General features: G+C 45.4%; 1 protein-coding gene across 4 annotated transcripts in view; it reads right to left on the reverse strand.

The window, feature by feature from the left end:
- LOC100875339 (uncharacterized) overlaps window positions 1–19326 on the reverse strand; it is a 20742-nt gene extending 1416 nt beyond the window's left edge. The window contains exons 1-6 of one of the 4 annotated variants that reach the window (XM_076534333.1): window positions 17183–19326; window positions 16639–16869; window positions 8758–8871; window positions 8247–8333; window positions 510–710; window positions 104–289 (exon numbers count right to left, since the gene is read on the reverse strand). In XM_076534333.1, coding sequence (XP_076390448.1) covers window positions 104–289; window positions 510–710; window positions 8247–8333; window positions 8758–8871; window positions 16639–16869; window positions 17183–17492 — 1129 coding nt within the window. In that variant the 5' untranslated portion in view covers window positions 17493–19326. The remainder of the gene's footprint in view (window positions 1–103; window positions 290–509; window positions 711–8246; window positions 8334–8757; window positions 8872–16638; window positions 16870–17182) is intronic. The other 3 variants (XM_003702773.3, XM_076534335.1, XM_076534334.1) reach the window with 3 other exon arrangements.
- Window positions 19327–22846: the final 3520 nt, after the last annotated feature.

Consider the following 22846-nt stretch of genomic DNA (forward strand, 5'->3'; position numbering starts at 1 on the left):
TCGTTAGAATTATTGTCAACTCGACGGTGCCAACTAAAGTTGGTGGAGATAGCAGAATTATTTCGACCCGTGCCAACGCTTCTAAATTGATTAACTTCGGTACCTTGGAAGTGCGAATGATGTCCAGAAGGAGTGGGCGTCGTGGTGGTCGTGGTGGGTTCGGCGGGTGGCGTTGGCGCCGCGACGGTGGCCGTCGTGAGCAGTCCAGGTCCGGGATTACCAGGTGACGTCGTCGGTGTCACTACCCTCACGGAAACGCTGATTGGAACCAAATCGTTCCTGGACGACTCTTTAAGAAACCCATTAACCAGTGAACTCCAGAGATTTAACTATCCTTCGACGCGGCAATTCGATTCGGACATCCTTTCGATTCCGATGAAATTAACAACGTCTTCGATCGAGCGCACTTTAGATCGCTTCGAAAAATCCAACTCGATAACGTTAAACACATCTTGATTCGAAGGATGTCATTTCGTGATAACGTCGGACAAAAGTGTTTGAATCCTTACCGGTGTTAGGTCCAGGTAATCTAGGGGATCTTTGCTCCATACTATGGTGGAAGGGATTGAAGGCCGACGCACCAGCTGTTGGAGGATGTGTATGCGAGTGGTGACCAGGAGGTGGTGGAAGACAGTGGGGTGGCAGAGAACCTCGGGGTAATCCACCCCACCCTTGACTTGCTCCTTGCTCCAGACTCAGGTGTTGCAAGCCTGTGCAATCGAAACGATCTCTGAAATTATGTCTGTCAGTCTTTCGGCTTCTTGGTCAGTATCTTCCGAGAAATTCGTGGGATCGATACGGGACTGGACCTTGGCTGGGGAAATCTAACCCTTAACGCGTTGACTGATGCGGCGGACACCGGTGGCCGACGCGAAGCGAAATCTACTCTTATCTACTCTTATATAGAAGGAACTTCTCGATAACAATGTTAATTATTTAGGCGAACAGTAACCAGAGTTTGAACGTTTTAAGATCAATCAACCTAGTATCTAGTATCTAAATCGATACTGTGAAACGTTAAATTTTTGAACGATCATACAGAAAATAGATTCTATATTCGTCAGAGTATCGATCATATCAAAATAGGAAATTAGAGATTAATACGATGATAGTGGACCACGTCCGGAGTAAATACTGTTTACGGGATCTTTGAAAGAATAAAAATGTTGTAAAGAGTCGAGTTAACAAGAAAGAATCAAAGGATACTAAATAAAATCTGGCAAAAATGTCAAGCACGAAACCCGCGATGGATGCCTGAAAACGATCGTAATAAATGACCAAACAAGTTGGTACGAAGGGAAAAATAGAAACGTTCTCTGAAGATCTGGAAATGTTGTATGTCGGACGGATAAGCGATCACTCGATGACAGATAGAGCTACAGAAACGTTTCCCTTTGACGTAGCGAGCGTTTGACGTGGATGGACAGTTAAATTTATCCAATAGAGAATAGAGAAACGATCGATTACCTTTTTTTCAATGGTAGCCGATACCGCGCGACCATAGACAATGTTCGCGTATACGTGTGTAGATGCAGGCATGCAATTAAATCCACGATAACGGAGGAATTAATCTATTTGAACGCGATTACGTTGCTCATCCTCCATTTTCGAGCACAAAAGGAAAACGAGCGAACGATCCGAGCGAAAGAAAAAGAGAAAATTCCATCGAGACTCTAGGAGGAAAATAATCGAAGCAAGAGCATCGGGCAAGGAAATGACAAAACCGCGAGAAAAGGAATTAAAGTTCGTCGAACGAGAGGTTGTAGGGTGGAAGGGGTTGAAACGAAGCCCGTAGTCAACGGTATAGTATCGGTTTTTCGAAACACCTTGATCAATAGCAGATTATACCGTCATCTGTGCAGGGCAGTTTAAAAATTCCGTGAAAGCTCCGAAGCCACCGACTTGAAGGGTGGGGATCTTGTCGGAGTGGCAAATAGGGGAAGCTTTCGAGCTGGTGGGGAGGGTTGTCTGGTCACTGGAACGTGGGCGTGGCGCATCGTGCTTGCGAACACGACGATTGGACCATCGACTATCCCCACCAGCCGCCAGACACCCCTTGGTAGGGATGTAAAAAGCTCGGTAGGGGTCGAAGGGGTGATTTTTAAGCTCTCTTTAAGCCGAGCTTGCCAGAGAGGACACCACTATCTCGCGTTCTACCACATCGTCGTGGAACAGCAGCAGCCCAGCTGGAAACTCGCAAGGGTAGAGAGAAAAAGAGACGAACAGAGAGGACGGAGAGAGAGAGAGAACTTGTAGCTGCAGCTATTTTATGAGAGGATTAAGAAAACGATAAGAGGCGAAAGCTACCCTGCCTGCGAGCTTAAGGAGGCCAAGGGTTTCCCTGTACCCGTTGCACCATAAGTGATGTGTTCTCGGAGAAAATCCTCGCTCGATATTTCTTTTCATTCCAAAGACTTCCACGATTAATATTCGATTCTCCGAAATGAGGCTTCTAATTACTCAATCGAGCTCTTCTATTTGTTACTCTCAACAGTTTTTTTCATAAAATTTTGAAGCACACAATTATATCTATTTCACGTGTTGATGAACTACCACATGTGCTTTCTTTGTTTCTTATATTTAATACGAGACAAAGACCGGATACCGCAATTAGTAATTAATAAAACAGCGGGTTGGAAAATTCAGAAGTTTCGGTATTTGACAGCAGCGCGTATCTATTTCAAACAGCTCGTAACATACTTTCAATTTAATAAACCCCCAAAACGCCTGGCACCCTCTTGGAAACGGTACTCGCGTGCCAGGACGGGGGAGGGCGGTGGGCGATAATTCCGAAAACAAATGAAGACTAATGAGGGGAGAAGCCTGGCGAGATCTGTGAAAGAGTCGGAGAGAAAGAGACGGAAGAGCTCAGGCGTAGAGCTGAAAGGGTTCAAGGAGCCGCTACCCTTTAAGGGGTGAGAAATGTTAAGCTTAAACGTTACGGGCCTAGGGTTAGTTGCCTTTATGTGTACCCTCTACTGGGGTACCGAAGCTTTAAGGGATGATGTATTATCGAGCAACGTGTTCAAAATGTGCCCTAGCCGTTTCAACCGCGCGCCACATTTGGCTTAAATTTACATTTCCTCTCGATATTTGTTCTGCTCGATAACTAACTCGAGTGTGCATCATTGTGATTAATTAAGTTTTGCCACTGTACCGCAATCGATAATCGGTGGAAGGAAGAATAGGAAAACTGATCGTTTTCGTTGAAGGTACAAGTAGTACGACTCAACGATATGTCAGACGTCAAACTACATACATTTTGCTCAACGTTGAAATAATCGAATACGGTAATGTTTTAACAAAAATATTAATTCTAAACGTAACATACAAACCACGTAAAAAGAATTTATAGAAAATCTTCACGGAACAATATACTAGACGCTTTCGTAAGGAAAGGAGTTACGCTTGTCAGAAAAGAGAAAGAAGCGGAGAAAGAGAGGAAGCGAAGAGCCGACGGTGGAGAAACTTAAGGGTTGTTTAAAGACGTTGGGCTAAAGGCTGACGTCCGGGGCCGAAAAGTAAAGAGTAAAGCCGGTTCGTTCAGGTTGCTCGCTTAAAATTCCCCCGCCAAGGCAGCCAGAGATACATAATAAATTAATTCGCGTATTTTCCTGTCCTCCTTATCTATTCAAATCTATGCAAAACAGGAGTTAAAACGCCCTTCTTACTGCTAAGGCATTAACCCTTGTGGAGCTCGCACACCCTCCCCTCTTTTCAGCTTCTTCTCTAACCCCCGCAACCTCCTCGGTGCCGACCCTCATCCTCCTTTCTCACGTCCTAGCCTCTCGCTACCGTCGGTCGGATGTCTTTGCACACCCACCCTTTGCGCCCGTTCTCATTATCGCGTCGCAGCAACCCCTAAAATGCCACCCTGGAAAGGTCCCTGGTACCGATCTAAGCTCTGCGAGGAGATATTTCGAGAAAGGACGAGAAAATTGCTGTCTCTCTCGCCACCTCTCGTACCACCATGTTTCATCCCTTCTCCTCTGCCCACCCACTCCTGTTCTTCCTCCTGCCGCTACTCTGTTTCCTCCTTCTCTTATATTTACGCTTGCATCCTCTTTGAAGTTACGGACGCGCTGATAAAAACGACGAACTTTTCGAAACGTTCATTGTACGATGCCTCTCCGGCGTCTTTGGTCATGTATATCAGGGATTTTTTCCTCGCGACACGATTGCGTACGCTCCAGATTGACAAGTTTCTACGAGTTCAAAAAGCTTTCTTCAGGGGATTAGAAAGTCGATACTTTCATCGAACGACTTTAAGACATGGAGGCATAATACTCTGCGCCTGTAAGCGAATACTCTGTATAAGAGTGTGATCGCTAACAAAGAAATTAGGAATCAATTCCTGGAAGTTTAAGGATTCTAGCATCAGAAGAGAGAAGATAGTAAGGGGATGAAGAAGAATGGCGAAAGGTATCATTAGTTACCGTCGCCTACGTCGAAAGGTCCTGGTCACCGGGCCTGATTAAAAGACGGGACACCCGGGGACACCCTTGCAAGACACGCAGGAGGGTGAAATGTGACGCGAATTTAAAGGATCCGCCGTGATTTGACGCAGGGGTGGACAGGGACAACCCTTAAAAAGGGAACCTTTAAGGATCCGGCACCGCACTCGTCAAGGGTTACTTGGTTTTCCGTGTACGTGAAAGGACCTTTTAAGGACGACTTCCAGGAACCGAATCCCTGAAAACCGACACTTCTTGATTCAATGCCTTTTCTTGTCTCTGTGTCTGTAATTAGCAAAAATCTTCATTCGTTCTCCTTTGAGCACCGATTTTACAAACGTTCTCTTTCCAGTTCACAATTTTCTTTTAACAAAAGATTCAATACTTTTCCTTACTGTGAATTTATTATATGCCACTGGAAAAACTGATTGCATCAAGACACTAACGAGAAGTTATGAAACTTCAAGATTCTATAATTCTACTAAAATTTATCTAATCGACTGTTCATTTTTCCGTAACATTCGAATGACGCAATTAACCTTTTCAGCAGTACAGTCATTCCTTGGATGTACCACAGCTACAGTTCTAATTTCGGAACAAAAGACGGGAAAAATAAAGAAAAGTAGCTCCTCTTTAAGGAAAGCTCGCGAATCTACTGTAAAACGAGCGCGACAGTTTTAAACTGAACGTTCCTAACAATCTCCCCCAAATGAGGTAAAGGCCACCTTATTGAAACAGGGGTTGCGATTTTTCCGGTGCCAGCCCAACCCCTGCTACGCGGTTAATTGACACTGGAGGGTGAACAGAGGGGGTTGGGAGGTAAAGTGGGCTAGGAATCGAGCTGCGCGAGCTGTTCTCGTTAACTCGAATCCAAAGGCTCGCGATTTTTCATCCCCTTAGGTAGACTGACAAAGACGGCCTCTCGGGAGGCACATGATCAGGGTGTTTTCCTTCGCGGACAATCTCAGCGAAGATCTTTCGCGTGTTGCCATTCACCGAATACATTAATTTTCTTCTTGCCTCGACGCGTCACTGTTGCTCCTCTTCTTTTCGAATCTTCTTTCGTACGCGCGGGTGAATTGAATCTTCGAAACGTGGAACAGCGCGAAACGTTTAATTTTGCAGAAATTCTTGAGGACACTTTTCGAAAACACCTTCATCGCATTCTTCGTATAATTACACTCGAGAAAACCGAACTTGAATTTTGTTCCGATAAACATTAACAGGAAATGTAGCAGGAATACAAGCGAGAAAATATATGATTAAAGATAAAAAGGGAAATGATTGTATTCCTAACAACTTAAATTATCGACAACCTCCATTGATTCAGAATAATCGAATAACCGAGAGAAAAGAATTAAAGAAAGTTCAAGACAGAATTAAAACTATATTAATCAGGTATCAAGTGTTATGACCATTGTTCTCGGAAGCATCAACCCCCATTCCTCTGTTCGAAACGATCGAAACAGATAACCAAGCCAATTAGGAATCTGCTGACCAAACTGATCGCGTTTGAGACATCGTCGTAAGTAGAGTGTTCTCAAAGGGAAGAAAGACAACGAATGTACCGGACTTCGAGCGTTCACGTCCTCGGGGAGACCATAAAATTCGAGCCTCCCCTCGAGCTAGACCCGAACGAAATTTAATAACATCCCCCTAGTTACACCTCAATGGGCACCTTAACAACCCCTGTTCGGGTAGCCAGCCGCCTCGCACCGTTCTCCTTTTCTTATCAACCCTCCGCGTAGATATCTAATAAACCAGCTCCTGTAACGCATCTTTATCCGAGCGACGATACACCACCCCCACGGTGCGGGTAAAAGGTGACCAACTGACCCCTCGACAACCGGCGAACTGGACAGAGGCGCAACCTGTGCGCTGCTCCTCGAACTACCAACGAAAGGGTTGAAAAAGTGGCGGACATCGCCGCGAATAAACCGATCGATACGCGGGGGATGTTATTCGTGAACTAAGTACACGCGACCCACTTTCGATTGAAAATTCTTCAAAGAATGTGTTAACCCTCTTTCTGACAGATTACGTCTGTAACAATTTTGTAAGGAACTTTTAACCATTGAAGATATCTAAATTTGTCCTCGATTTTATTCTTACTTTTTAAACTCTAGATATTAATTTTTAATGAACGAAGCTATTTCTAAAATAAAACATTATTGCACACGATTTATAGCTTTAGGTCCTACTGACCCGGCTAAAGGGTTTGTAACGTGTTGGGGGCAATAGGAAAATCCAATAATTGTCAAAGTATTTGTGAACGACGGAACCATAAGACCACAATTACGTCGACAAACTTTTCCTTCGATAAACTTTTTCTTTCTGTCGCGCTTCAAACGAGTTGCTAACAAACCGAGAAGAATCTAAACGAAAGATCGCGTGGAAAATCATAAAATCGAATAATCGGAGCGCACGGGAATCTCGTCGGAAGCGATTCCTCCGCGAACACGCGTTCTCTCCGCAAAATATTCGACGCGTCAAAGTTTCGTCGCGACGCGGAAGAAGAGGGACAGAAAAGTCGCGTTTCACGGTAATTCAATTTAGCCGAGCTGCACGGCCGCGTTACGACACGGGGCTGCGACACTTCCGCTCCCGATTGCCGTGGAACAATTTTATGCAAGCCGGGCTTGGAAATTGTTGCGTCCGTCCTCGTTAGCTGAAATTACGATGGAAATCTGAAGGAAAGAAGAGAGAAGTCGAGAGAAACCGGGCGCGGCACCGTTGGTCCTTGATTGAGTAGACCCCACGGGGGTGGTGGTGGCGGTGGCGATGGTGATGGTGGTGTGGACGATGGAAGGGGGACGAGAAATCGACGGCAGAACTCCACACCATTCCCTGAGGGGGTGAGAGGGGCCGAGAGGGGGTGGTAGCAGAGAGTGAAGCTCCGTTAAGCCGCTTATCATGCCGAAACAATACACTGTCGGTGCACCAGTATCAGTAGCCGACCCTCGCCGCTCGGGGGGTTAGTCCCATCAAAATTTCGAGCTTCGAACGAATTCGAATTGAAATCCGCGCCCCCAAACTTGCCCGTCGATGCGCCGTCAACGAAAAACACTCCGGCAATCGCTCGGTTTTTCCTCGGTAATTTAATGAAAACAGACGATTTAGGAAAACAACGTATCGTCGAGAATAGATCGTTTCTCTATCCAGTTCTTTACACATTTTTCCATTGGGAGAAACCTCGAGCTTTTAAAACGGGTTTCGAATTATCGATCGATTTGTTATCTAACATCCTCCCAGCAACATTTCGAGCAAAAATACCATGGAAGTGAAAAGAATCTTCGCCACGTATCGGAAGGAAGTTGAACGAGCACTGCCTGAAGCAGCTCGCGTTACTTCTCAAGAAGGATCAAGAATTTGAGCTGGAAGCTACGGCACAGGAAGTTGTTCGTCAAACGACGGAGAACACAAGTCGCAAAGTTTTGGCGACGAGCTAGCGCGCGGTGTCGACAAACGAAAAGGCAGAGAGAGCCAGCTCCCGGGGCTTAATCAGAGTCCTCTCCACTTAGACGCCCGGTGGCAAAACTCAATTTTGACTCGGTGCCTGCCGACGCTCAATTTTGACACCCTCCGTAGCCGCGAAGCCAGCCGAGAGGAGAGCAACGCGCCCCGTTGAAAGGAACAGTCTCGCCTTACGCGACGCCGGTGCCAAGGGAAGCTACAGGGTTGCAAACTTAGTTATCCGTCGAAGCGGAGACGTTCCTAGGAGCACGAAGGTGTGCTCCGTGGAAACAGGTAGACACCGACTGGGAAACGCGTGTTCGATCGTCAGACACTTACCGGACAGTTTGAATCCCAGGGGATCCTGAGGGTGGCCGAAAGGGAACGGCCTGGGTCCGAAATGGAAAGGATGGAACGCCTGGTGTCCTGTAACATAACGACGGTTCTAACTGATGCAAATTTCTATTGTCGATGATTGACATTTGACATATACTGTCACAGTGGTAAGGGATGTATTTGGACAGAGGTGAAGTTTCTTTTCTAATTGGAACGTTCAGTTCAGTCACTGACAACTTCTGGCGTCAATCAGTATATTAGATAAAGAATGTTTTTTGACTTTCATAGATAATTTAAAACACGAGCACCGATGCACTTACCCTAGAAATAGTCTTATAATAAACTAATGGATATATTTTATTCTTAAACAATTAGTAAAAAAAATGAAAAATTCCGGACCAATTTTATAAAACGTTTATCCGGTATACGAATGCTCGAATAAAAGAAGCAAACTGAATAACGAAATCGTTGCACGCAGAGTTACCTACAGTTGGTAAAATCCTGTAAAACTCACTTGTCTTGGACCTGGGCTCCCTGGGTCCATCCACGGTGACCTTAATCGCCTTGGACAGGGTGGCTATTTGAGGCGGTGACGTCTGCAGCATGATCGTTAGCGTAAAACTCTTTCCTGAAAAGAAAATAACGGGTTAGATCGAGGTGAAGCGAACGAAATTATCACCTGGCGGTAAAACGAGAGGCTCAAGTGTTTTCTATCCTGCTGGAGTGTCGCCCAATTAAATTGTACCATTTGCAAAACCAATATAATCATAGCCAAAGTATTTTATTACAAAACCACATGGCGAAGAATAAATTCTATCCTTGGCAAGAGTTTGAACAATTGTCGGAAACAATTTGGAACGATGATCGTCGAGTGAATCGATATTCATCCGAGATCGTAAGCATATTGCTGCGAGATCGACTCGACCGCGACAGGAAACATCTCGACAAAAGTTCGCGAGAAACAGCCCAATAGATCGAACTCGAAAGGTGGAAGAACGAAATCGCGCGTAACAAGCGATCGCGTATATTTGTTAGGGGTGGGTTCGCGTTTAGCGTGCCTCCCCCGACATTAACATATTCCGGCCGATTCGGGCCAAACATCGACGCAGCGGCGCCACTCGTTCACCCCTTACTTCCGGCACATTTGTGTTTTGTTTCCAGCGAACGCACCCTCCGCGCTTTGGCATTGCTGTTCGGCTCGCTCTCGCGAACAGTTGGCCGCGTTTCTCGCGAAAGAGCAACGGGAAGTGCCTACTAAACGGCCAATGCACAGGGGTGGTTCGCGTTAGGGATGTTTACACCCAGACAGAAGAAATTCTCTCGGAAGATTGTCTCCCTCCTGTTTTCTCCGACAACGGTTTTTCATCGATTTGTTGTCTCGATCGAAACGGCAGAATTTATTTATGTTCAAGGATGGAGTTGTAAATTGGGGGATGATTTTTAGAACTATATTGAATTTGGGGACGAGGTATCGGAGCTTGCGAAGGTATCGGATTCGAAGGCGTTAAACTCGGAAGTGTTGAATTGGGGGATGTTGAATTTGAACGCGTCGAATCGTGGGGCATTAAATTTGGGAAAGGAATTCATAGATATTCGTAAGATGTCAAATTTCATGAATTCGATATCGCAAAATTTTGAGAAAAACTACTACGAACAAAGAGTATCGCATAGGAAGAAACCAGCAGAAAATTAAACGCTGTATAAAAATGAAATTTTCTCGACTATTGAGCATAGTCCAGCGACACATCGTAGGATGGAAGCAAGGAATTTGTCGCGGAAAAGGGAGTAGAAAGCGAGGAGAAATATAGGCTGGCACTTAGCGTGTTCTCGCGCTACGACCATGAAGTTATACGGCTTATAATGGGGTCGGGATGCGTGTGTGCACGCGGTTGCGTAGTTTTATTTCATACTGGCGTGGCTTGGACGGTAAACGACCGGGTTTTTACGGTGAACCACGACATTTAACCGGCTTACCGCCGTCGTCCAGCGAAATATTCAGCCTAGCACTTGAACGTCACCTAGGGAACGACGCTCTTTTATCGTGTTTTACCCCTTCAACAAAAATTGCTGCTACCCTTTGAAAGATTTTAATTAGTGCTCGAACAGCGGGCTGCATTTTCTTTCGAATGCAGCCATGAAATATTAAAAATCTAATACATCACTACACACCGGAATACTCGTTTTAGTAAAGAAAAAGAACGATATCTTTATTTTCTATGAGTCTTATCTTTATTGCTGTTGTTTGTCACGTTGGAAATTAACGGAAAAAGAAAAGGCAGAAAATGGAATAGAGATTTCGAGGGTGGAAGAACTAACGAGGCCAAAGTTTATTGCCGGTGCGGTGTCAGATTCGTGATGGCGGTGGCGGTACGAATCGAGGGTGATGGCAAGCGTTTTGAGGGTGTTTATGAGGCATTATGTGTAACTCGCTGGAAGAACGATCCTCCCCCTTGAGGTCTGCTGCCCTCCACCTGTCTACGCTTGCCGAAATCGTAATTCGTTGCGTGTTAAACGGCGGCTTTGCGCGCATCAATCTGTGACCCTTCATACACTCTTGCTCCTCGCATAATTTCTCAATCCTTACTATTACTGTGCAAAAACTTTTATCGATCTATTCGTTGTTACCAATCGAAGCACAATCGTTTCTTCTCCAGGTCTTCGAAATTAATTTCTTGCAAGTACTATTACTTTAATTCTTCCTAAAAGATCTATCAAATTTTGAACGTCGCTAATTCTGATTCTTTGTAAGATTGTAATTACCGAATCCCTGGAGAAGTAAATACTTTTTTCACGAGCCCACTGGGACGAAGAGAGTGGATTTCCACGAAAAAGCAGTAGCATAATGGTGGCGCGTTTATGGGCTCGCGATAGCCCGCGCCCATTTGCGACGACAAGGATTTGCACACCGCGAGAAGACACGAGAACGCTCGCGTACACCCTAAGTTTGCCCAGGGATCATGCAGCGTTAAAAACTCCCCTGTTTGCCGGCGAAGCTCGTAGCCGAGGGTGGCTTGGATCGTTATTTCAGGGTGTTTGTCGTGTTTTAAGATTCTGACGTTTTGACTGGCCGAATCGGTTGTGGAGCGAAGCTCGTGTACACTTTTATGGACGCTCGTGCCTAATACCGACTACAAATTTTCGTTCTCGGTAATCTTACCTCGCGTGCCACTTTCTCCCTTCATTATTTATTCAAGATACGAGAGAAACGGGTCGAGGTAATTATAGAATCTCCGGTAAATATGGAACGTTCTACTTTGAAAAAAATGTAACTTTTATCCCTGAATACTTCGAGACTTAAAAATGCGTGGAAATGATTTAATAAGTCGTAAAGACCCGTCGACGTTGAAGAGGGTCGACGCTCTTTTTTATAGCTCCAGAACCCAGCCCCGCGTTGCAACCCTGAAACAGCTGTTGCGATCATCCTTGCCAAAGTTCGATTTCGCGTACTCTCAAAACATCGTTCTATATGTTCTAATTAATCGCGGATCTATGTCCTATGAATTCTCTGAAAAAGTGTCCTGTAACGATGCGCCTCCTTCTTTGCTGATTAAATCAAATTTTAACGCGACAACGAAGATAAAAATGAAAGGGTGTCGTTTGTTTGGTTACAAGAAATCGACAGATTTGCGAGAGGAACAAGAGACACGTCGTTGAAATCCAGGGACAACTCGGTGGATTTCGTCGACCGCCTCGACGACGTTTTTTTCCCAATTAAAAATTAAAAAATCCAACCCTCTCTCAAGTAAAGGATCGCGCAAGAGGGCGAGCGGGCAAAGAGGCACGGAACGAGAAAGAGAGAGAAAAGTTCTATGGCGGATGACTGCACCGAGATTTTCTACCGATTAAACATTATTTTTCCCGCTGGTCTCCGCTCGTCCTACGTGCCTGGCCGCTCTGTTTCTTTTTACATATGCTAATTCCACGCTCTCCACGTTTTTTCCTGGCCCTTTTTAACCGTGCACCGTGCTCGCTCCGATGAATCCTCGACTCGATGTCGACAACCGTGTGCCCGTCTCCTGCATGCAAACTTTTCTCGCTCGCCATCGTTGCTTCGATTAGCCATAAACGTGGCTCCGGCTTTTCGTTTCGCCACCCTCGTGTTTACCCTCCTTCTCCTCTCCTTCTTGTAATCGTTATTCATATGGGAACTTTTCTTATGTCTCGCGCACAATGACTTTTCTAATCAGAAACGATCATACTCGATGTCTTTCGTAACTATTTAAATACTGTCATGCTGATTCATGAATTAGTTCAATTCGTTCTTTAAATAACAAAGTTGAAAAGATCTTTAACGAAACCTCTCTCATATACACTACCGTCCGTAAGTATCCGGACACTTGGTTTCGTTACATAAAACATAGTTGAACTTTGTACGAAAGTTATTTAGGGTTATCATATCATTTGTAATAATTATTATTATCTTTCTTGAGGTGTCATAACGTGATAGAATTAATTTTTATGTACAAATTATACAATGAGAGTGTGAAAGTAAAATTCATGTCCAGAAGTGCAAAGTCCAAATTTGTGAATCTAATGAAACGCTTTCGATTCTAAAAAAAATTTTCATTTCTACTGTGTTTCATTTCTATGGTGCAGAACGTATTCAGAGGATTCTTCGATATGTTTCAAGTGTTTGTAAACTGTTGGTAGATGTTTAGGTTCCCTCAATGGAGATAAGAATGGAGGTAACGCTACGCACTTGACAGTTTTGGTTTAGTTCGTCTGTAGCTTCTTTTCCATCAAGATATGAGTTCCAAACGAGAAACATGTTCCAGTATTCTGACTTTTGCAGAAAAAAAAATTGATTTTAGTTACTGTTGCAGATACTTGAATAACTTTCAAGCATATTCCACTTGTGTCCGGATACTTATGGACGGTAGTGTACGTTCATTGTTACACGAAAAATTTCGTTATTTCCAAACGTTGAATCCTTGAAGCAGATCCCATGTTTCGTTGAGCGCTTTGTATTAAAACATAGTCGCGAGACGTTTTCGCGCTGGCAATCGCCATAAACATGGCAGGAGCGTTATACAAACTTACGATCAAAGGGGAGGTAACATAGGAGATCGTTCATCGAAGATCAAGATCCGAAAAAGAAGAGAATCGCGTGAATCACAGGGTTTGAAACGCAGGTGAAGAGAGAGGGCGAGAAAGGGAATCCATTGGGCGAGGACATCGGTCAGGATCTGGCTGTCGATAGTTGGAGCTTTGCCTCGGGATTCTCGCGTTCTCCTGCCGCCTCCGAGCACGTCATAAAACACAGGTAACTCCGGTATTTATGTCCGTCGTTTTTACGCCCCTAGCTGGCCACCGGTTTCAGCGCAGCCGAACGCTACATACGAGCGTGCTAACTCGCGTCTCGACTCCTAGACACGTACAGGAAGAGCAACAGAGAGAGACGGAGGGAGTTTCGCGCTAATCCCTGTCGGAAACGAAAGGGGTGGCCGAGTGATATACGCCTCTGCGCCGCTATGATAATATCCCCTCTGACCCCTCGCGAGACCACCCTTTTGTTTCGCGACTTTCCGCGAGAGATCCGGATGAAACCTACTCTCAGATGGAAGACCGGTTTCTCCGACAACTATTACTCTGCTGCTACGGTTTTTAAGATTTTTCGACGCTGACGTTCGACACATTGGCAACATTTCGACCCCTTAATCAGTCAACTAATAGTCTTATACCTTTCATAAAATTTGACTGGTTGCCAGATTACCATCTTGAAACGTCGGACGATTTCATGACAGCCTCCTACAAAATGTCACTAATTTGAAGCTTGAAGTTTATTGAAAATGAACATATACCTATTTTAAGCACACGACTAATCGTTATAGCCAACGATGATCGATTTAAAAATCTCTAAACGTTGGGACAATATGATACGAAACTATCGCAAACACTTATCAAATTGGAGTTTGAGGTTTAAATGCATAAAATTTTCAGAATGAACTATAAATCGATAATTTGATGTGCACTTAATAGCGGATCGTAGAAAGCCGTTTTTCCGACGTTTCACGATATCAATCGTATTGAATATTTTCCGGTACGCGTTTTTTCAAGCACGCAACGATTCACGATCTCTCGCCGCCGATCACCGATAACACGACCAATCGGTATCATCTACGGGGCCGCGCAAACAGATTTGCTAAATAAATCGAAAATTTATGATGTTTGCGAACGAGTCACGTCGTGTATCGCGCATAATACCACGGAGACGAGTCGTTGGCCAGTCCGCTTCATATACGGATTCCGTGTACATTTTTCCCCCGTTTTTTTTCGCCTCCGTTATTTTGTACGCGGCCCGCGCTCACTGACCATTTTGGGGCAAATATTTGTTCCATGCTCGCTCGCGGGCTTCGCCATGCCAATTTAATATTGCGAATGCGGATGAGGAATGATTTTTAGTCGAGATAAACGACGAGTGCGTTGCTCGAAAAATTGAAATGAGCCTGTTGCCCTCGCTTCCGCCTGTTCTCTCGATCATTTTTAACGCCTTTCGAATCATCCGCCGAATCTTTCTTTATCGCTCGGTTTCGCTTATTATTGTACCGAAAATTTGACGGATCAACCGTTCTCACTATACAGTAAAGGAAATCAGAGATTTTCGACCGTACGTTACTGTTAAAAAAATCAAGTACACGAAATAAAATTTTGTTTAAACGTAGTTTTCGAAAAGGACGGACACCGCAAAGTGGGCGAGTTAAAAGTGACCCTGACGATCGTCGTTTTAAACGAAGTGTAGAGAAACAATAGAGGTTCGTGAACGGTTTTCACAATTTTTTCGCGAAACTCGTCGGATGAGGAGGATATCGCGGATACATAGGGAATCAGAGAATAGGACGGTGAGAGAGGGTGGTGAGTGGGTGGCAGAGGGGGGTGGTTTGGGAGTAGAGTGGTTGGCTGTAAGCGGCTTTGGTTTCCATGGCAGTAAGCCCTCATTACTGTATTACGGGCAGCCCCTAACTACCAACCGTACGCAACGATTTGCCTCTAGAATCTCTATGAGGGTGACGGATCATGCAAGATTGTTTTCCGCGTGTCCGGGAAACGCCGATATTCCAATCTGCCGGAAATATTTCCTCCTGACGGTGTTTCTCTCGAACCGGTCCGTGGTAAATTGCGAATTTATCCTGGGTTTAGGAATGGAAATCGCGATACTGTTCCCCGTGCAATAATTTTGTTTTCGAAACAGCAATTTTCGAAAATCTGCAGATTGGACGCAAATTTTTAATTTCGTGATCATCTTACTTTACAGTTGGTTACTTATTTTTACTCTTGTTGGAACAGAATGATCAAAATTTATCTCGGTGAGAAAATAGTTAAAAAGAATTAACCCTTCAAGTTCGGTAAAAGTGACGCGGCGAAACAACTTCATCGAGCAAAGTGAGCTCGATGGGGAAAAGCTTGGAAAATATTTGAAAATTTACGCGCGAGTCGGGAGGGTGATCCGTAAAAAAAGCTGGCATTTAAACCACCACCGTTTAAGATTCGACCCCGTGTCTTCATCGAGTTCGAAGGAAGAGCGTCGATATCGGGCCAGACCCCGCAATTTCCTTTTCCAATTTGCCATAAACAAGTCGACCAACCCCCCTCGTTAACAGAATACTACTACCACCGCCGTCACGTTCGTCACAGCGTTTTCTCTCCGCGAAAGTTGTACGCTTCGGGATCGAACGAAGAAGGACGAATCTAAGCAAGGGACGTCGTTGCAACCCGGCCGAATTAAAGGAATTAAAGGACGCCTCGTTACTCGTATCTCTCGATCCTTGCCACCCTCTTAGGTCAGGGAAAGAAGAAGGGAAAGAGGGAGCGCTTTCTTCTAAGTCCTAGTTCGTGCGTTTACGCGGAGCGCTCGTAATGGCAGCGATTATTAGGTCGCATTATTCAGCGAAGCTAGGGCCCATTGATCTTTTTCCTTTCCCTACTCTTTTTCGTCGCGAGCTGAATTATTGAAACGCGGAGGCGGGAAATTAAAAAATCTCGACGACGACCAACCCGAGATATCGGAGTCGTCGTATTTGCCGGCTGAATTAAAAATGAGGATGAAACGAAGGGGCCAGCTGGTTCGTCTTTCTTGTCCGAGGAAAAACGAGGCCATCAGTCGGCCCACCGCCTTAATGTACCGACTGTTGAATGATTTAAGACGCCTCGGAGAAAGCTTCTTTTCTCGCTACCAGTCGCGCTGATCGAATTTTTTTTTCTCGATCGCCCCTTCGAGAAACCCTAATTGTCCGAAGCGGTTTCGAGTCGAGGTCTTCGCCGGGAACGCGATCAAAATTTTAAATTTCAATTTCAAAATTAAGCAGTAAAAATTGGAAGGAATTGATTTTGCGACCCCTGATTAACATTTAGATAGAGAGCACGAAATAATGGGAGGTAATATTAAAAACCGACTCACCCCGACCGCTTCGTCCGACGAACCTGAGATCGTTGAATTTCGCTACCTGGTTCTTCATCACGGCCGTAGAATTTCGCAATTCCGCGCAGCAATTTTCGTCGTTGCCAGCACGAACTGTCACCAGGGTCCCATCACCGACCTCGCCTAAGGCTACCACCTTAAACGCTACCGGAAGGGTCTTGTTCGACCTCCAGTGTGCTGGTAGCACCGTACAAACCACGTGCGGGGATCCTACCATAAATAAATCTTCATTGAAACCGTTATCCGAAAACTAAATATTGATAACTCGTTCGATCGACATCTATTTTAATCCAAAATTGATGCACCTGTGCAGTTCAACTGTCACAGTTACATATTTTTGAATAACTACGAAGGTACCAAATCTTTCCTTCCGAAATAAATGTTTTTGAGAACTACGCGCGTTAAAAAGGGAATTTAAACTAAAATAATATAATTGCCGGGACAATTAATCCCAGAGGACGCGGTATATAATTTATAGAGCAAACCGCGTTTTTGAACAAGCGAAGAGTGAAAAATATCTCACCTGTCCGCACCAGTTCTCCGGGATGTTCCGCGAACAGCCCGTCCAGAGTTCTTTCAGCGAGTAGATCCGCGGTGAGAGCATAATCTGGCAGATTATTTGCTCCTGTGGATCCTTGCGGAGGGACCTCGTTGGTCAAGTGCATTCTTCTCCTCGAGGACGAGGTTCGCGTTCGTCGTATTCTCCCGCCACCGATCTGATGCACCGAGTTTCCTTGATGATCCTGATGACCGTTACGAACCAGTCTGGGGTCAGGATAGTCTAAGCCTGGAGGCCGATCCTCGGGGCGCGCATCTCGTAAAGGATTCGTCATGAGAACAGAATCATCGGACTCTTTCCTCGAAATATCCTCCTCGCCGGCAAGTTGCTGCGAAGGATTCGACTCAATTTTCTTTTCTGTTTCACTCGATCACAGCACTGCTTCTTAATCGATTAATCCTTTCGATCATTTGTCCGTAAACTGTTAAACTTCTCGAGTCGAGCGGCTCGTTCGACAGCGACGAATTAACAGAATCATAACACGGTCGGTTTGCTCGGAGGACACGCGGCAGCTTCCGCGTGGTCCCTAGGATCCTTTGATCCTTACTTCGTTATCCCGCGACAGGGCCGAGGTAAGAGAGCATCCGTTTGCAAATTCTTGCTCGTCTCGATTGCCAAGTCGCGGAGAAAATTCGTTTTATTGGAATCGTGTCGGAATCGACCCCTCGTTTCTTTGATCGGTTGGCCCACTCTCCTGGCGTTTTTTCTTAGTCGACCCCCGAACCTCCGACTATCCTCGCTCCGACGAATTCGATCGAAATTACCCGCCACTAATATCACGTCAGCACTTGCGGTCGAGCATCTAACAGGTGTTAATTCCGCGACCGGGAATCCTCGAAGCCAGCTCCGACCGCGACACGAATACCACATACGCACATTATTATTCTCGGTAATTCAAGGAACAGCACTGAATCGAATCACCGCACGGGCACGCATGGTATCTTCGAATCCGATCCGAGCGGGACGACGAGGTACCGTTTGAAGCGGACATCCGGCGAAAACGCGAAGGAAAATCGAAATTTTCTCGCGTCCGGTTGGTTGACAACGCTTTTCAGTTCCGGATCAGAAGAAGCGAAGACACTTCTTGGTGGCTGTTAGTTCGGCGGGTGGCAGCGGCAACTTCCACGGGGAAGTAGGATAGGGTGTTTAACTCGCGCGGTCTCGTTTCGGTTCGCCGGTGGAAGATGGCGGCTTCTGCGGTGGAGCCGCGCGGTGTGGTTGCGGTGTATTTTTGAGGCTGCCGCCCCCAGCCACCACCGAGACCACCCTGGCTAACCTACCCCTCCGTGCCTCTCTTCCACGCCGCCGCCACCGCCGCCTGCCCGTACTAAGCGACTTGGTGGGGGTTGGTTTTTCCAAGCGGTGGGGAAAAATCTCTCTCTCTCCCGCTGCACCCTCTTCCGCGATATCCTGATGCTACTATCGCTGCTGCTGTTGCTGATCGCCAACTACTCGATCACACGCCAGAGAATGTCCTTTCGAGACGGGACGATGCACCCTGTTTCGCTTTCTAATCACCGATTCACCGATAACACTATTATTGCCACGTCACCCATATTTGGGCGACGCTCGAAATTCCAACAAAATTTTAGCAATTTTACAAGTACTCGAGAATATCGGCGAGTCGAAGCGTCAGACGTTTACACACCGCACTGCGAGAAACTCGAACCAACACTGCCAGCAATTATGATCCGTACGTTCCTTGACACTTTTCATGTTCACTTCGAAACACCGAATTCCGTGTTTACCGAAACCGATCGAGCGACTGAACCCGTTGCTTCTCCGCGACGTAATAATCTGTCCCCACTTTGCCGATGTTTCGAAGAATGCTGCGAGTCAGGTTTGTTGATATTTTGGCTCGACTCGGGAATGAACCTTGAACGAAGAATCTGAATTCATCGCGTCGATAACTTGTACATATTATTCGTTCTATGCGCGGAAAACACTTGGTAGAAGAATCGTTTCGTAGGTCCACGTCACGATTGACCCGGCACGTTCGAGCGCACGTGTTCCACCGCAATTTCCACGATGCGGGAAAAAAGAGAAGGATCTATAGTAATTAGTGGACGATCTCCAGGTTGCGGTTACTCGGTACACCGATAACGAGCTTGCCACCGTTTCGATTGTCCTTTTTCCTTTGTTTCCTCGTCGAGTTCTAGCCGCTTCCGTCGTACAACGACCTCCCCGCGCGAGACTGCAAAACGACACTGCTGAAGAAAGGGAAAACAAAGACGGCAGAAAGGTCCCTCGTGTAGTTGCGTTTTAGCAGCGAGGAACAACCGAGGGGGTTGTTCGGCGATGCTCGGGGGTCTTTGCGAGGGTGCACAAGGGAGCAACGAGGAACCGACGACGGCTGAACAGAGAGATCCGAGATAGAAAACCGGAGAAAGAAGGGGAACAAGACTTTGTCTTAATGTCAGCGTCATACGTGTTGTCGGCTGCTGAACGCATCCAACGGCTACGACCAACCTTTCTAGAATTGCTCGGGGCTTGGATCTCTTCTTCGAGTGGTCACAATTATCGTTATTGCGAAACGTCGCCGAGATTAAACGGTTCGGAGATGCGAACACGACTAGACGGCTAATGAAACTTCGAAATTAGTACGAGAACTCGGTTGCGTTGTTAATTAAATTATTAACGAACAGAAAAATTACATTCAAACATCGACTGGACTATTTAATAATTAATAATAAGTATCCAATTTCTGTGAAGAGCCTGTATGTACTTTAATAAACTTTCGATTCTTACAGCTGTCTTAAAGATTGCACAAATGAAAGGTTGCTACATAAATAAAAATAGATGATCTCATTAATTGCACTGTATAATAAATTTCAAAATTGAAAGGAGAACGCGAAGAGTAGTTTGGACAAACGAGGAACAAAATACGAAATACATGGTACAGAGTTTCTCTTTCGACAAACGATAGAAGACTATCGATCATGACGGATCTGTAGCAAGTTACGAGGATCCCTGTACGACAGAGACCACCCCATATAATCCTACACCCCAACGAGTAACAATGCAACGCCTCCGCGTCCCTAAACGTCGAGTTCCCGAGATGCATTTCGTCATACATCGGACCCTCGGGTGATACATCGTCTCTTTTTATTTTGTGCCCTCCCATTTTTCTGCCCCCGTTTTCGACACACTACGGCGCGTTCCTTTCTTACGTGCACCCTGCGAACGTATAAATCTCGGTACAACTACTTCAAAGCTGAATATTAACCACCTACAACTTGGATATCCGATGTTTGTCAAAATAAGTGATAAGACTTGTCTCTTTTATTGTTCCGATTTCCTCGCGAAAGGGTTAAGGAGAAATAATTTCTCTCTAGAGAGGATCGCTGAAAAAATATTCGAACAATGTTGTTTCTAAATTGTTGGCGTATTTAAGGTTTGATCAGAAAATAGAAAGAATTAAGACGACTTGTCGTGTCGAAGGAATGCGAAAATTGCGGAAAACGAAATCGAATATTCCACATACAACGACTCGATGAAGTGGAGAGAGGTGGATGAAGCTAGATATTTAACAGGTTTCGAATATTTCAATAAAAACGTGCCCGACAGTGTTCCGTGGCGCGTCAGTTTTTCACGGAAAAACAGGTATTTAATTATATCGTCCAGTTTGACGTGATTTCATGTAATTAAATCCTGTCGCCATAAAATTACCGGCCGAAACGGTAGGCGACGATATTTTTCAATTAAAAGAAAAATATATTCGATTACGCGACCGGTGCTCGCGTTTCGACGGGATCACGATCCGCGTTTCACTATTTTCTCTTATTTTCCGTTTTTCTCGTTTCGTTTCTCGGCCTTTTTCACGGTAACGATATTCTATAACCCGCATCTGACACGGTCCACATAATCGGTATCGCGGCGGTGAATGCTGGACGATTATCGACGCACTTTTCCGTACAAATTAATTGGCCCAATTATCGACACCGAACAATTACCTACTGGCGACCAATTAGATCAACGCTGCTCGTTGTTCCCGTGCTGCCTGGCAAGAAATAATTGGTGCTCACACGTCCTCGCATCCACCCCCTCACTTTGCCTCCTCCCTTTCGAAAAATCAACGCGAAATCATTGAAACAAAAATAACTTGATATTCCACCGCTGCAAAACAAGGGGAAAGATTAACGCTAAGATTTTCGAGTTATCCTCTTCCATCTTCCCTACCCCTTTAAACGAACGAACGTAAAATCATTTCAGCAGAAGAACAACATTGTCCGACGAAATAAAAAAAGAGAAAAGTTGGTCGCGAAGATTGCGTCTCACTCTTACTTGTTCCTCCCCTTTCAACACCTTACCTTCACGGATTAAATGGATTAAAAATGGGAACTCTGATCGAGGAACGAACATAGAGTCGTCGGAAGAAAAAGTAAACTTGACGTTACTTATTTGAACAAAAGAGTGGAGAAGTTTGGTACGAAGATTTTAACTCACCCTCACTTGACCACCCCCTCGATCTCGAGAACAGAAAATAAACGAAATAACACAACTTGATCGAACAGAATAGAAGAAATTTCGAAATCGATCGCGATCGATGACTCGCGCACAACCTTCGTTCACCAAACTGTCCTGCGTTTCTTTGCCAATTCCATCCTGAGCCAACTGGAACGACAAACTCGTTTCACGTTTAAGGAAAATCTGTTATCCCGGCGATTCTTGGTTCTCGGTCTTCTTCAGCGTTGGATGGCACTTTGATTTTCGCGGCCACGAACGTCTCTGGCTCAGGGTGAACGGATACCGAGGAGGGGGGTGGTTAGCGGAAGAAGGGTTTTCGTAGCGAAGGTAATCACACACGGTTAGCACGTGTTAGCCGGGGCCAATTGTCGAAAAAGGCCGCTGCTCGTCCTCCAAGACGACCGCGTCTTGAGGGGGGGAGGTCTAAGGGGGTGCGGGTGTCTAGGTGAGAGGATCGTCGCGGGGGTGTAAAGGGGCTGGAGGCGGCGCCGGAGGCGGGTCGCAGTTTTTCACGAGTTTGCGCATGCGGCTACTTTTATACCCCACCAACGTTGCCCGCCGCCTTGACGTTCTTAAAGGCTTCTTAGGGTGAGTTTTGTCCCCTACCGTCCACCACCCCCCTGTCACCCTCACTGTGGAGGATGCCAGGGAACACGGTGGCTGGCTTTACGCCGCTTCCAAACGGTTGCACCACCGACACGATGCTTGCGGACGATGACGGTCTTGGTGAACCTCGAACAGGTTCAACCTTTTTATCGTTGATCGCCATTGGATCGAACCCATTAACGCCTTGAATAACGCGAGGACCACGGGACACTGTTAAATTGCATACTTATATCGTGCTAATCACCGTGCTACTATAGCAGATCGATAGCCAATTGATCGTAGATCATACAGTATACAGTTTTTGAAAACTAAAATGCATGTTTACTACCCCTAAATTCTTATGTAAGATTTCCGTAAGATATAACTAAAGCTTATACAATGCTGTACGATTAATTTCATTACTATTTACTATATAATTATTTTTTAAAATTTGAAGTATTAACCAACAGAGGATTATAAGAAGATTGTGTGAGAATTTTGTATAAAAAAATAGTGTTTGCAATGAGTTATATATATCAACCAGGGGATCACGTGTAAGTATCATCGGCACAAGAT

Source organism: Megachile rotundata, chromosome 8 (genome assembly GCF_050947335.1).
Source record: "Megachile rotundata isolate GNS110a chromosome 8, iyMegRotu1, whole genome shotgun sequence".
Lineage (NCBI taxonomy): Eukaryota > Metazoa > Arthropoda > Insecta > Hymenoptera > Megachilidae > Megachile > Megachile rotundata.